Source organism: Papio anubis, chromosome 9 (assembly GCF_008728515.1).
Source record: "Papio anubis isolate 15944 chromosome 9, Panubis1.0, whole genome shotgun sequence".
NCBI lineage: Eukaryota > Metazoa > Chordata > Mammalia > Primates > Cercopithecidae > Papio > Papio anubis.
In genome coordinates, this window is record NC_044984.1 from 45,989,684 (window position 1) to 46,003,820 (window position 14,137).

General features: G+C 45.2%; 1 protein-coding gene and 1 non-coding gene across 4 annotated transcripts in view; one reads left to right on the top strand and one right to left on the bottom strand.

Moving 5' to 3' along the window:
- Nucleotides 1-13,752, bottom strand: part of TFCP2 (transcription factor CP2) — an 80,445-nt gene extending 66,693 nt beyond the window's left edge. For all 3 annotated transcript variants that reach the window (XM_003906378.4, XM_009180752.3, XM_003906377.4), the window contains exon 1: nt 12,898-13,752. In XM_003906378.4, the coding sequence (XP_003906427.1) occupies nt 12,898-13,019 (122 nt within the window). In that variant the 5' untranslated portion in view covers nt 13,020-13,752. The remainder of the gene's footprint in view (nt 1-12,897) is intronic.
- Nucleotides 6,734-6,840, top strand: LOC116269125. Its single transcript, XR_004176430.1, has one exon. It is a non-coding gene; the product is annotated as a U6 spliceosomal RNA (small nuclear RNA).
- Nucleotides 13,753-14,137: the final 385 nt, after the last annotated feature.

The window sequence follows — 14,137 nt, forward strand, 5'->3', positions numbered from 1 at the left end:
AGCATGCACCACCATGCCCAACTAATTTTTGTATTTTTAGTACAGACAGGATTTCGCCATGTTGGCCACGCTGGTCTCGAACTCCTGACCTCAGGTGATCCTCCCACTTTGAACTCCCAAAGTGCGGGGATTACAAGCATAAACCACTGCACCCAACCCATTATAATATTTTTTTTATCCACTATAATCTTAATTTTTTTTTTAGAGACAGAGTCTCGTTCTGTCGCCAAGGCTGGAGTGATGTGGCATGATCATAGCTCACTGCAGGCTCAAACTCCTGGGCTCAAGCAATCCTCTCACCTCAGCCTCCAGAGTAGCTACGACTACAGGCATATACCACCATGCCCAGCTAATTTTTCTTCTTTTATTATTTTTGTAGGGACTAGGTCTTGCTATGTTGCCCAGGCCAGTCTTCAACTCCTGAACTCAAGAGAGCCCCCCATTGCTAAAGCACTGGTATTACAGGTATAAGCCACCATGCCTGGCCTCCATTATAATCTCATAGGACCACTGTCATCTATGCTATCTGTCACTGACCAAAACATCATTATGCAGTACATGACTGTACTGAGCCTTTCACCTACCCTGGGCATGCACAATTACTTCTTATTCTCCCATCTATTTGGTTCCTATTGATCGTCCTAGTCATCAATATTTTGTTGCTTGTTTGTTTTTTAAGACAGTCTTGCTCTGTCACCCAGGCTGGAGTGCAGTGGCACGATCTCGGCTCACTGCAACCTCTGTCTCCCAGGTTCATGCGATTCTCCCGCCTCAGCCTCCCAAGTAGCTGGGACTACAAGCATGAGCCACCATGCCCAGCTAATTTTTATATTTTTAGTAGAGACAGAGTCTCACCATGCTGGCCAGCCTGGTCTCAAACTCCTGACCTCAAGTGATCCTCCAGCCTTGGCCTCCCAAAGTGCTGAGATTACAGGCGTGACCCACCACGCCCGGCCCCTAGTCATCAATATCTGGCTCTCAAAAGGGAAAAAAGAAAAAAAAAATGGAGACGGGGAGTATGGTGCCAGCCCTTTAAATCTTCCAGACATCGGCCAGATGCGGTGGCTCAAACCTGTATTACCAGCACTTTGGGAGGCCGAGGCGGGAGAATCACAAGGTCAGGAGTTCGAGACCAGCCTGGCCAACATGGTGAAACCCTGTCTCTACTAAAAATACAAAAAAACAAAAACAAAAAAATTAGCCAGGCATGGTGGCGGGCGCTGGTAAACCCTGCTACTCGGGAGGCTGAGGCAGGGGAATCGCTTGAACTCAGGAGGCGGAGGTTGCAGTGAGCCAAGATCGCACCACTGCACTCTAGCTTGGGCATCAGTGTGAGACACTGTCTCAAAAAAAGAGAAATCTCCTGGACATCACTTTGGTGGTGGTAGTGGGGGGACTTGCAACAAAGTGGTGAGGTGCAACAATAACCATTGCCTCTTTGCAACTCTGTGATCAAAAACAGCAATTCTTTCTTTTATTTTTAATTTATTTTTTATTTTTTTGAGACAGCGTCTCGCCCTGTCACCCAGGCTGGAGTGTAATGGCGTGATCTTGGCTCACTGCAACCTCCACCTCCCAGGTTCAAGCAATTATCATGCCTCAGCCTCCCAAATAGCAGGGATTACAGGCGCCCTCCCACCACACCCAGCTAATTTTTGTATTTTTAGTAGAGACGGGGTTTCACCACGTGGGCCAGGCTGGTCTCGAACTCCTGACCTCAAGTGATCCACCCACCTTGGCCTCCCAAAGTGCTGGGATTACAGGCGTGAGCCACTGCGCCAGCCTCTTTTTTTTTTCAGACAGAGTCTCACTCTGTCGCCCAGGCTGCAGTGCAGTGGCACAAGTTCTGTCGCCCAAGCTGTGGTGCAGTGGTGCAATATCAGCTCACTGCAACCTCCACCTCCCAGGTTCAAGCAATTCTCCTGCCTCAGCCTCCTGAGTGGCTGGGGTTACAGGCATGCGCCACCACGCCTGGCTAATTTTTGTATTTTTAGTAGAGACAGGGTTGCACCATGTTGGCCAGACTGGTCTCAAACTCCTAACCTCAAGTGATCCTAACCTCAAGTGATCCACCCGTCTTGGCCTCCCAAAGTGCTGGAATTACAGGTGTGAGCCACTGCGCCTGGCCAGAAGCAGCAATTCTGATTGGAGCACAGATTTCTGAAATGTAGGTTTTTGTTTTTAGAGACAAGGTATCACTATGTTGCCCAGGCTGGTCTCAAACTCCCAGACTCAAGCAATCCTTTTGCCTCAGCCTCCCAAAGCGCTGGGATTATAGGCACCAGCCACTGCACTTGATCCAGATTCCTGATATTTGGAAGAAATGGTCATTTCTGCACACTTTAGGTTCTACAAACTATGTGCAAGCTGCTCTAGGAACACGTGCACAACTGCCTGCCATGGGGCTGAGGGATGTGGATGGGCAGCTGCTATTGTACTAAGTGCTGCAATTGACTGAAATTAACCACAATTTACCGTCCAGGATTGAATGGGGAATTCTGAGGATGGTATCCTCACGGTTAATGAAGATTTCAATAAACTACAGAGTTCCAAAGGAGATGCATCAGACAGATTCTGCCAGAACAATTGTTATCTTGGTGGGGAGACAGATTTCTGGTACTTCCTACTTTATCATCTTCCCACAATCCTCTCCGATTTTTTTTTTTTTTTTTTTTTTTTTTTTTTTTTTTTTTTTGAGACAGAGTCTTGCTCTGTCACCCAGGCTGGAATGCACTGGCACAATTTCAGCTCACTGCAACCTCTGCCTCTGGGGTTCAAGAGATTCTCCTGCCTCAGCCTCCCAAGTGGCTGGGATTACAGGTGCCCGCCACCATGCCCAGCTAATTTTTTGTATCTTTAGCACAGATGAGGTTTCACCATGTTGGCCAGGCTGGTTTCAAACTCCTGACCTTGTGATCTGCCTGCCTTGGCCTCCCAAAGTGCTGGGATTATAGGCGTGAGCCACCACGCCCGGCTGTGAATTTTTTTTTTTAAACTCTGATTTTTCCATATTGAGAATGAAATTATCAGGCTGGGCGAGGTGGCTCAAGCCTGTAATCCCAGCACTTTGGGAGGCCGAGGCGGGTGGATCACGAGGTCAGGAGATCGAGACCATCCTGGCTAACATGGTGAAACCCCGTCTCTACTTAAATATACAAAAAACTAGCCGGGCGTGGTGGCGGGCGCCTGTAGTCCCAGCCACTCGGAGGCTGAGGCAGGAGAATGGCGTGAACCTGGGAGGCGGAGCTTGCAGTAAGCCGAGATCGCGCCACTGCACTCCAGCCTGGGTGACACAGCGCGAGACTCCGTCTCAAAAAAAAAAAAAAAAAAAGAATGAAATTATCTTTTAAGTGGAAAAAAACATAGGCACTGGCACTTACAAAGGGTTCTTTCTGTGTAGAGAACAGATTGGATGAGTATGTGTGTGTGTGCATGTGTGTGTGCGTGCATACACTGAGTCAGAAGGAAGGTTGGATCAACTAAATGGATGCTGAAAATTAGCGACATAGGTCATGGAAGATGATAGAGTAGGAACTCCAGGAGTTAGTACTTTCACCAAAACAACTATTGAGATGGCAAGAACTGCTTGAGGTGACTATTTTAGGACTCTGGGGTCTAATGAAACACTTGCAGTGTCCAGAAGAGTGCTTGATAAAGAAAAAAGTTGGTAAATTTTAGTGAATTTTGGCATTTGGAATAGCATCTATCATTCTGTAGCTCCCAGCCCTGTGGTACGCAACTGTTGAGATGGCAGTTCCTGTTGCAGCTTGCTGGTGCTAGGGTGGGAAATAGGGGCTTCGTCTGTGGGGAAAAGAGAGATCAGCCTGTTACTGTGTCTATATAGAAAGAAGTAGACATAAGAGACTCCATTTTGTTCTGTATTTCAGATGCTGTTAATCTGTGACGCTACCCCCAACCTTGTCCTTGCAAGAGACATGTGCTGTGGTGACTCAAGGTTTAATGGATTTTGGGCTGTGCAGGATGTGTCTTTGTTAAACAAGTGCCTGAAGGCAGCTTGCTGGTTAAAAATCCTGCCCGTCCCTGGGCAATGGAACATCTCTGTGTGAGACCCGATGGTATGCTCTGTTTACTGAGATAGGAGAAAACCACCTTACCGCATAAGGTGGGACTTGCTGGCGGGACTTGCTGGCACAATGATGCTAAGAGGTTTATGGAGATGTTTGCATATGCATATCAAGGCACAGCATTTTCCTTTGAACTTATTCATGTCACAGAGATCTTTATCCATATGTCTTACTGCTAATTTTCTCCCTAAAATGATCCTATTGTCCTGCCACTCCCTTATCTTTAAGATGGTAAAGATAATTATCAATAAATACTAAGGGAACTCAGAGACCGGTGCCCGGCGTGGGTCCTCTGTATGCTGAGCGCCGGTCCCCTGGGCCCACTTTTTCTTTCTCTATACTTTGTCTCTGTGTCTCATTTCTTTTTTCAAGTCTCTCGTTCCACCTAACGAGAAACGCCCACAGGTGTGGAGGGGCAGGCCACCCCTTCATTTGTCCTCCAAAAAATTGAGGTTATGTGTTTCGTTCACTACTTTTGATTGCTGAGGAGCTGCCAGAGCGCTGGCCACTGTTTCACACATGCACACCCCCTGACTGAAATTGCTTCCCTAGTGGCACTAGACAATTGAACTTAAAGAGAGAGAACACTCCTTTTTTCTTCATGTTTTCTTTTCTTACTGGATCTAAGCATTTAAGGAAATCTCTGTCAAGTCACTGAAAGACCACAGAGATAAAAGAACAGAGATTCAGTGACCACATGCAACCAGGTATACACTCTGCAAAGACAATCTGGAAAAGTCACTAAACAAATGCAGCTTTCATAAGTAACAACAGTCATCTCTAGGGAGGCAGTGGAATCTGACTTTCAGAGTTACCATATTACAGCACACAAAATGTCAACTTCCCAACAAAAATTTGCAAAGCAAACAAAGAAACAGGACTATATGGCCCATTCACAGGGAAAAAAAAAAAGAAAAGAAATTGGTGGGACATGGGGTGGCTCATGCCTGTAATCCCAGCACTTTGGGAGGCCGAGGCGGGTGGATCACGAGGTCAGAAGATTGAGACCATCCCTGGCTAACACGGTGAAACCCCATCTCTACTAAAAATACAAAACATTAGCTGGGTGTGGTGGTGGGCACCTATAGTCCCAGCTGCTTGGGAGGCTGAGGCAGGAAAACAGTGTGAACCTGGGAGGCAGAGCTTGCAGTGAGCCAAGATCGCGCCACTGCACTCCAGCCTGGGAGACAGCAAGACTCCATCTCAAAAAAAAAAAAAAAAGAAAAAGAGATTGACAGAAACCACCCCATAGAAAGCCAGACAATGGACCTACTAGACAAAGACTTTAACTGTCTTAAATATGCTCAGAGAGTTGAAGGAAACCATGAAAACAAACAAACAAACAAACAAAAAACTAAAGGAAATCAGGAGAACAATGTATAAACAAGTAAGGAATATCAATAAAAATATTTTTAAAATATAAAAATGAATGAAATAGCAATTTTGGACATAAAGATACAAGAGCCAAAATAAAGATTTCACTAAAGGATTCAACAGCAGAGTTGAACAGGCAGAAAAAAGAATCAATGAACATGAAGAGAGAACTGAAATTACTTAAGCTAAAAAGCAGGAAAAAAAAAATGAACAAAGAAAAATGAACAGAAGGCCGGGCGCGGTGGCTCAAGCCTGTAATCCCAGCACTTTGGGAGGCCGAGACGGGCGGATCACAAGGTCAGGAGATCGAGACCATCCTGGCTAACACGGTGAAACCCCGTCTCTACTAAAAAATACAAAAAACTAGCCGGGCGCGGTGGCGCCCAGTAGTCCCAACTACTTGGGAGGCTGAGGCAGGAGAATGGTGTGAACCGGGGAGGCGGAGCTTGCAGTGAGCTGAGATCTGGCCACTGCACTCCAGCCTGGACGGCAGAGCGAGACTCCGCCTCAAAAAAAAAAAAGAAAAAAAAAAAAGAAAAATGAACAGAGGCTGGGCACAGTGGCTCACACCTATAATCCCAGCACTTCGGGAGGCCAAAGCGGGTGGATCACCTGAGGTCAGGAGTTCAAGACCAGTCTGGCCAACATGGCAAAACCCCATCTGTACTAAAAATACAACAATTAGCTGGGTGTGGTAGCCCACAGCTGTAGTCCCCGCCACGCAGGAGGCTGAGGCAGGAGACTTGCTTGAACCCGGGAGGTGGAGGTTGCAGTGAGCCAAAATGGTGCCACTGCACTCGAGCCTGGGTGACAGAGCTAGACCCCATCTCAAAAAAAAGAAAAAGGAACGAGCCATGGGGCCTACTGGGACACCATCAAATGTATCAATGGCTAAACCAACCTAATTAACACATGCATTACCTCATATGCTTCTCTTTTTTGTGGTGAAAACACTTAAAATCAACTCTACTCTCTTAGCAATGTTCAAGTATACAATATATTGTAATAACTATAGTCCCCATGATGTATAAGAGATTTTGAACTAAATCTTGATTTTTTTTTGTGGTTGGGTCTCACTCTGTCACCCAGGCTAGAGTACAGTGGCACAATCACAGCTCACTGAAGCATTTACAACCCTAAATTTCCCTCTGAGGTTTTACTGCATCCCTTAAGTTTTGGTATGTATGTTTTCATTTTAATTTGTCTCAATGTATTTTCTTATCTCCCTAATGATTTCCTCTTCTTATTCATTTGGTGTTTAAGTGTGTTGTTTAATGCTCACTTCAGCAGCACATACACTAAAGTTGGAATGATTCAGAGAAGATTAGCATGGCCTCTGAACAAGGATGACATGCAAATTCGTGAAGCATTCTATATTTTAAACATTTCAGGGCTGGGTATGGTGGCTCATGCTTGTAATCTCAGCACTTAGTAAGAGGCCAAGGCAGGAGGATCACTTGATCCCAGGAATTTGAGACCAGCCTGAGCAACATGATGAAACCCTGTCTCTTTAAAAAATACAAAAATTAGCTAGTTACGGTACCAGCTACTTGGGAGACTGAGGTGGGAGGATTGCCTGAATCTGGAAGGTTGAGGCTACAGTGAGCTGTGATGGTGCTACTGCACCCCAGCCTGGGCAACAGAGCAAGACCCTGTCTCAAAATAATAATAATAATAATAATAATAAGGCCAGGCACAGTGGCTCACGCCTGTAATCCCAGCACTTTGGGAGGCCAAGGCAGACAGATCACCTGAAGTTGGGAGTTCAAGACCAGCCTGGCCAACATGGCAAAACTCCGTCTCTACTAAAAATACAAAAATTAGCCAGGCATGGTGGTGCATGTCTGTAATCCCAGCTACTTGGGAGGCTGAGGCAGGAGAATCACTTGAACCCGGGAGGCAGAGGTTGCAGTGAGCCAAGATCACGCCACTGTACTCCAGCCCAGGCAACAGAGCAAGACTCTGTCTCAATAAATACACAAATAAATAAATAAATAATAACAAAATTTTAGAAAGAAGGCAGGGTATGCCTTTAATCCCAACACTCTGGGAGGCTGAGGTGGGAGGATCGCTTGAGCCCAGGAGCTCAAGACATGCCTAGGCACCATAGTGAAACCCCCATCTCTACAAAAAATAAAAATAAAAAGAGATACAAAAAAAAGAGAAAGACCTTAAATCAATACTCTAACTTCAGACCTTAAGGAACTAGAAAAAGCAGCACAAACTGGACCCAACAAAACAGAGGGAATAATAATGTCTAGAGCAGAGATAAGTGAAATAAAGAATAAAAATAAGGCAGGTGCAGTACCTCACACCTGTAATCCCAGCACTTTGGGAGGCTGAGGCAGGAGGATTGCTTGAGGCCAGGAGTTCAAAGCCTGTGCAAGACAGTGAGACCCCATCTCTATGAAATTTAAAAAAAAAAAAATTAGCTGGGTTTGATGATGCATGCCTGTAGTCTCAGTTACTCAGGAGGCTGAGGTAAGCGGATCACTTGAGCCCAGGAGTTTGAGGTTGCAGTGCATATGATCACACCACACCACTGCATCATTCCAGCCTGGGTAACAGAGCACGACCCCATCTCTCAAAAACAAACAAACAAACAACAACAAAAACCAAGAAGAATAAAAATAGTAGAAAGAATCAACAAAACCAAAAATCTGTTATCTAAAAAGATCAACAGAATTTACAAACTCTTGCTACACTGACTGGGAAAAAAAGAAAGAAGATGAAAATAAATAAAATCAGAAATGAAACCAGGGATATTACTACTAATTTTACATAAATGAAAGGATTATAAGAGAATAATATGAATGACTATAAACCAGCATATTAGATAATTTAGATAAAACAGACAAATGTTTAGAAACATTAAAGTACGAAAACTGACTCAGAAAAAATTAAGTCTCAACAAACCTATAATAAGAGATTGAATTGTTAAACAAAAACCTCCCAACAAAGAAAAGCCCAGTATCACATGGCTTCATTGGCAAATTCTACCAAATATTCAAAGAATTAACACCAATCCTACTCAAACTCCTTCAAAAAACAGAAAAGAATGGAACACTTCCTAATGTTCTATGAGGCCAACATCACCCTCACACCAAAGTCAGAAAAAGATATGATAAAATTCAGGCTGGGCATGGTGGCTCACACCTGTAATCCTAGCACTTTGGGAGGCTGAGGCAGGAGGATCCCTTGAGTCCAGGAGTTGAGACCAGCCTGGGCAACACAGGGACACTTGGTCTCTTTAAAAAACATATATATATATATGATAAGAAAACTATAAACCAATATCCCATATGAATATAGAAACAAAAATCCTTAAGAAAATAACAGCAAACTGCAAACTGGATCCAACAATACATTAAAAAGATTATACACCATGACCAACATGTATCCCAGGAATGCAAGAGTGGTTAAACATAAGGAAATCAATCAATGTGATACACCACATTATCATCTCAATAGACACAAAAAAGATATTTGAAAAAATTCAATACCCTTTTATGATTTAAAAAGAAAAACACTCAGCAAAAGCTCAAAGACACTATGCTAAGTGTATAAGTCAGTCACAAAAGGATAAATATATGATTCCACATATATGAGTTTCTTAGAGTAGTCAAATTCATAGAGACAGAAAATAGAATGAGAGGCTGGAGTGAGGGGAGATGGGAAGTTAGTGTTTAATAGGTACAGCATTTCACTTTAGGATGAAAAAATTCTGGAGACAGATCACAGTGATAGTTGTACAACAACGTGAATGTACTTAATTACACTAACCTGGACATTCTTAACGGGTTAAAATGATAGAATTTTATGTTTTGGGTATTTTACCACAATAAACACACACATACACACATATTCACCAAACTAGGAATAGAAGGAAACTTCTTTAACACTAAAACGGCATTTATGAAAAACTCTGAATAGGGCATGGTGGCACATGCCTGTAGTCCCAGCTACTCAGAAGGCTGAGGCAGGACTGCTTGAGCCCCGGGAGTTCAAGGCTGCAGTGAGCCATGAACATGCCACTGCACTCCAGCCTGGGCAACAGAGTGAGACCTCATCTCACAAAAAAAAAAAAAAAAGTTGGCTGGGCATGGTGGCTCACACCTGTAATCCCAGCACTTTGGGAGGCCAAGGTAGGTGGATACCTGAGATCAGGAGTCAGACCAGCCTGGCTAACATGGCGAAACCCTATCTCCACTAAAAATACAAAAATTAGCTGGGCTTGTTGGCATGCGCCTGTAGTCCCAGCTACTCGGAAGGCTGAGGCAGGAAAATCGCTTGAACCCGGGAGGCAGAGGTTGCAAGTGAGCTGAGATCGCGCCACTGAACTCCAGCGTCGCCAACAGAGCGAGACTCCATCTCAAAAAAAAAAAAAAAAAAGTCAAGAGAATAGTGACAAGTACCTAACACATGAAAAAAAGGATGAAGGCCGGGCGCGGTGGCTCAAGCCTGTAATCCCAGCACTTTGGGAGGCCGAGACGGGCGGATCACGAGGTCAGGAGATCGAGACCATCCTGACTAACACGGTGAAACCCCGTCTCTACTAAAATACAAAAAAAATTAGCTGGGCGAGGTGGCGGGCGCCTGTACTCCCAGCTACTCGGGAGGCTGAGGCAGGAGAATGGCGTGAACCCGGGAGGCGGGGCTTGCAGTGAGCTGAGATCTGGCCACTGCACTCCAGCCTGGGCAACAGAGCCAGACTCCGTCTCAAAAAAAAAAAAAGAAAAAAAGGATGAAAAAAACAAAAAAGCCGTGCATAGTGTTATGTGCCTGTAGTGTAAGCTACTTGGAAGGCTGAAGTGGGAGGATCACTTGAGCCCGGGAGATAGAAGTTGCACTGAGCCGAGATGGTGCCACTGCACCCCAGCCTGGGTGACAGAACAGGACCCGTCTCAAAAAAAGAAAAGAAAAGAGTACTTAAAATGTTGGCACACTGTGCTCTTGAGAACTCAAAGTGATGTCTGAAAACTTACGCATTTGATTTTGATGTTGAAAAAACCTAAATGTGTAAATATGCGAGCCATTCTAATGTCTATGAAAACCACACAGCATGATTTGTAAAGCACTCTTAATTAAATGTAAGATGGCACAGTATCAAGAGCATACGGTATTGCACCTAGTAGATTAACAAATGTTTGATGATGTTATATTTAATTATTTCCAGCCTAACCTCCGGTAACCTAAACAAAATCAAACTTTTTGCTGTGAATATCTTTACACAAGCAACAGCATAAAAAATTGTCAAATATTATGTCAGATGCTCATGTGTTAAGTTCAGGGTCAGGGCACTTACTTTCAGACCAAATTAACCTCTATTTTTACGCTCAGACTTATATAAACAAGGACAGGTAAAACCAAAGTTAAATTTCTCATGACTAAGAGGACTGCATGATAGATCATATAGAACTCAAGTTTCCCTGAAAATATTTACATAAGGATAGTTTTTTTTTTCCCATTTTTCTTAATTTTTAAATTTTTTTTTTTTTTCTTAAGAGGTCTCACTCTGTCACCAGGCTGGAGTAGAGTGGTGCAATCACAACTCACTGCAGACTCAAACTCCTGGGCTCAAGCAATCCTTCCACCTCAGTCTTCTGAGTAGCTGGGGCTACAGGAACATGCCACCAGGCCAGGGTAATTTATCTATTGATTTATTTGTGGAGAGCAGGTCTTGAACTCCTGGCTTCAAGAGATCCTCCAGTCTCTACCCCCTCAAAGTGCTCGGATTACAGGCATGATTATTATTTAGAATAACAGTCTTTATTATTCTAATTACAAGTAAAGATTCCTGAAGATGCTGAAGTATTAAATTCTTTTTTTTTTTTTTTTTTTTTTTTTTTTTTGAGACAGAGTTTTGCTCTTCTTGTCCAACCTGGAGTGCAATGGTGTGATCTCTGCTCACAGCAACCTCCGCCTCCCGGTTCAAGCGATTCTCCTGCCTCAGCTTCCCAAGTAGCTGGGATTACAGGCGTGCACCACCATACCCGGCTAATTTTTTGTATTTTTAGTAGAGACGGGGTTTCACCATGTTGGCCAGGTCTCAAACTCCTGACTTTGTGATCCGCCCACCTCAGCCTCTCAAAGTGCTGGGATTACAGGTGTGAGCCACCATGCCCGGCCTGAAGTCGTAAATTCTAACTCATAATTTTACTTCAGTGAGGAAAGTCCACTTTGAATTAGCAGGAATAAAGGAACTTTACATAACTCTTAAAAGATCTCATTATCAGAATGAAAAATGCATCTACTTTCCCCCTAAAAAGCATCTTTCCCCTATGAACTTTTATAAACCCAATGAAAATGTTAAGTTCTAGTCTCTTGACTCACTTACTTAAAGTCTTATAATGCATTAGGAAACCCAATTATAGTCCATCTACCCCTAAGACGCAGCTGTTTCAACACTTCCATACAGGATTCTTGCACATCTATAAATGAAATAAACTATATTGGAGGAATAAACTAGCCAATGCATGCAGAAAGTTATATAGGCAGTAATGTTGCTTTCAAAGGAGTTTTTGTTTTGTTTTTCAAATGGAGTCTCACTTTGTTGCCCAGGCTGGAGTGCAATGGCACCATCTCTGCTCACTGCAACCTCTGCCTCCCGGGTTCAAGTGATTCTCCTGCCTCAGCCTCCCGAGTGGCTGGGATTACAGGCCCGCAGCACCACACCCGGCTAATTTTTGTATTTTTGGTAGAGACGGGGTTTCACCACATTGGCCACGATGGTCTCGAACTCCTACGCCGAAGTGATGCACCCGTCTCAGCCTCCCAAAGTGCTAGGATTACAGGCGTGAGCCACCGAACCCGGCCGAAAGGAGATATATCATCTGTTATCAACAATTGGCTTGATACGTAAAGATCCAGAAGCATCTTAAGTTTTCTTCGTCACTTTTTCATTTCACAGCTTATGTTTTAAAAGTCAGAAATCCCAGAATTAAGTAAAGTCTTAAAGCAAGCTAGTGATAAGATATAACTGCACGGACTTCTTCATCAAGGACTTCCATATCTTTCCAACAAGAAACGAACGAATATTCATCATTAAGCACCAGCTCCCAATTTCCCAACTTCCTAGATAGCCTTCCTATGCTGTATGTAACCCTTTCTTCACATAACGTCAGACTTACCCCCACATACACCATCAGTCCCCAAGTCTCCAATGCACATTGGCACAAAAGCCTCTCAACATTCATCTGGTTGCTAATCAGGGACCACTCTTCCTTCTTCCACTGATCCTCCTCAGGCTTCATATAGCCTACAATCGCTTTTTCCATTTCTTCCACAACACTACTCAAAGCGACAAAGGAAGAAGTCCCCTTTCCACAATCGTAGACAGTTTTTTAAAACTCTATACACCTCCTTCCCACTCAACCACTTTTCTTAGTCTCTATCCGCCTTTGTTATTCAGGTGTAGGGTCTGGGAAAACTCACTCACCTCATGCTATAGGCACCAGCACCCAGTTCCTGGCCGATCCCGGACAGGCTAGCATCAAAGTCCTGCACCAACCCGGATTCAATCACTTCGTCGGCCAGAGGCAGCTTCAGAGCCCAGGCCATCCTGGCTCCTTCCTTGCCCCAGGAGACACTGTGTCTTGTACAAAGGCGCAGAGGGTAATTCTACCCAACAGGAGTAACACAGTAGAAAACTACAAACCAAGGTTTCCCACGCAGTGCCCACCAGCCACCCCCAAGCCCGACCAGCACTGCTCGTATAACTAATCTCCCGTACCCTTGGCTGCTAGTTCTTAGTTGCCCCAGGTTCCAAAATCCCCCCTGCTCAGGTCTCAGGAACGTGAGGACCCCTTTGCTCAACTACTGCAGACTTTCCAGAAGCAGCTCTGGACTCCCGCACTCCCACTCCTTAAGATACCCTCTTGAGAGTTCGTAGTGGTGGCTTGCTGCTTCCCAGACAGACCAGCAGCCGCCGCAGGAAGCTAGCCCGGCGCTCCCACGCTGCTTTCGCACCTTTTCCCCCGCCCCTTTCTGCTGGAGGCCCCCTCCCTCCCAGGGCTCGCTCTCTCTTTCCCCTCCAGGCCTCGCTTCCGGTCAGTCCCACGATCACTTCCGGTCACCCTCTCTCAACCCCACGGCTTAGAGCCAAATCCAGGTTTCCGCTGAGCCGACTCCTTGCTCTCTGTAGCCCCCCACGGCCTGGAAACATGGAAGGAGAAAGTCCAGCACAGGCGTGAAACCTGGACTCCCCAGGCCCTTCCACCGCCCGCCGCCCCAGCGCCAACCAATCATGGCGTCCTCTTTCTTCGCCTGCCCGGCGAACATGACGTCACTCTGTCGCTCGCCTATAAAGAAGAGACCTCGTCAGTCTCGGCAGCGATGATAGGCGGGCTGCGCCTCGGCTCTGCCCCCGAGATGGGCTGGGCGATCACGTAGAGGACCCGGCGTGCAAGTGTCCGGGTTTAAACGTCTCTCCGTGTAGTTACCAGAGCTCTGGTATCCGCTACCCATCAAGTCATCACCCTGAACCGTGGAAGGAGCCCTCCTTCTAGCCTTATGAACCCACTCCACCCCTGGCGGACTCTTGACTACTTCCCAAACGCTCCTTACGTGCACGCGCTTGCTCCTGCTCATCCTCCTGTCTCCTTAAACTCACCTCTCCCGAGGTCGAGACCCTGCATAAATCCCACTTCCCTCTATATTCATTTTATCTTAGGCGTCCT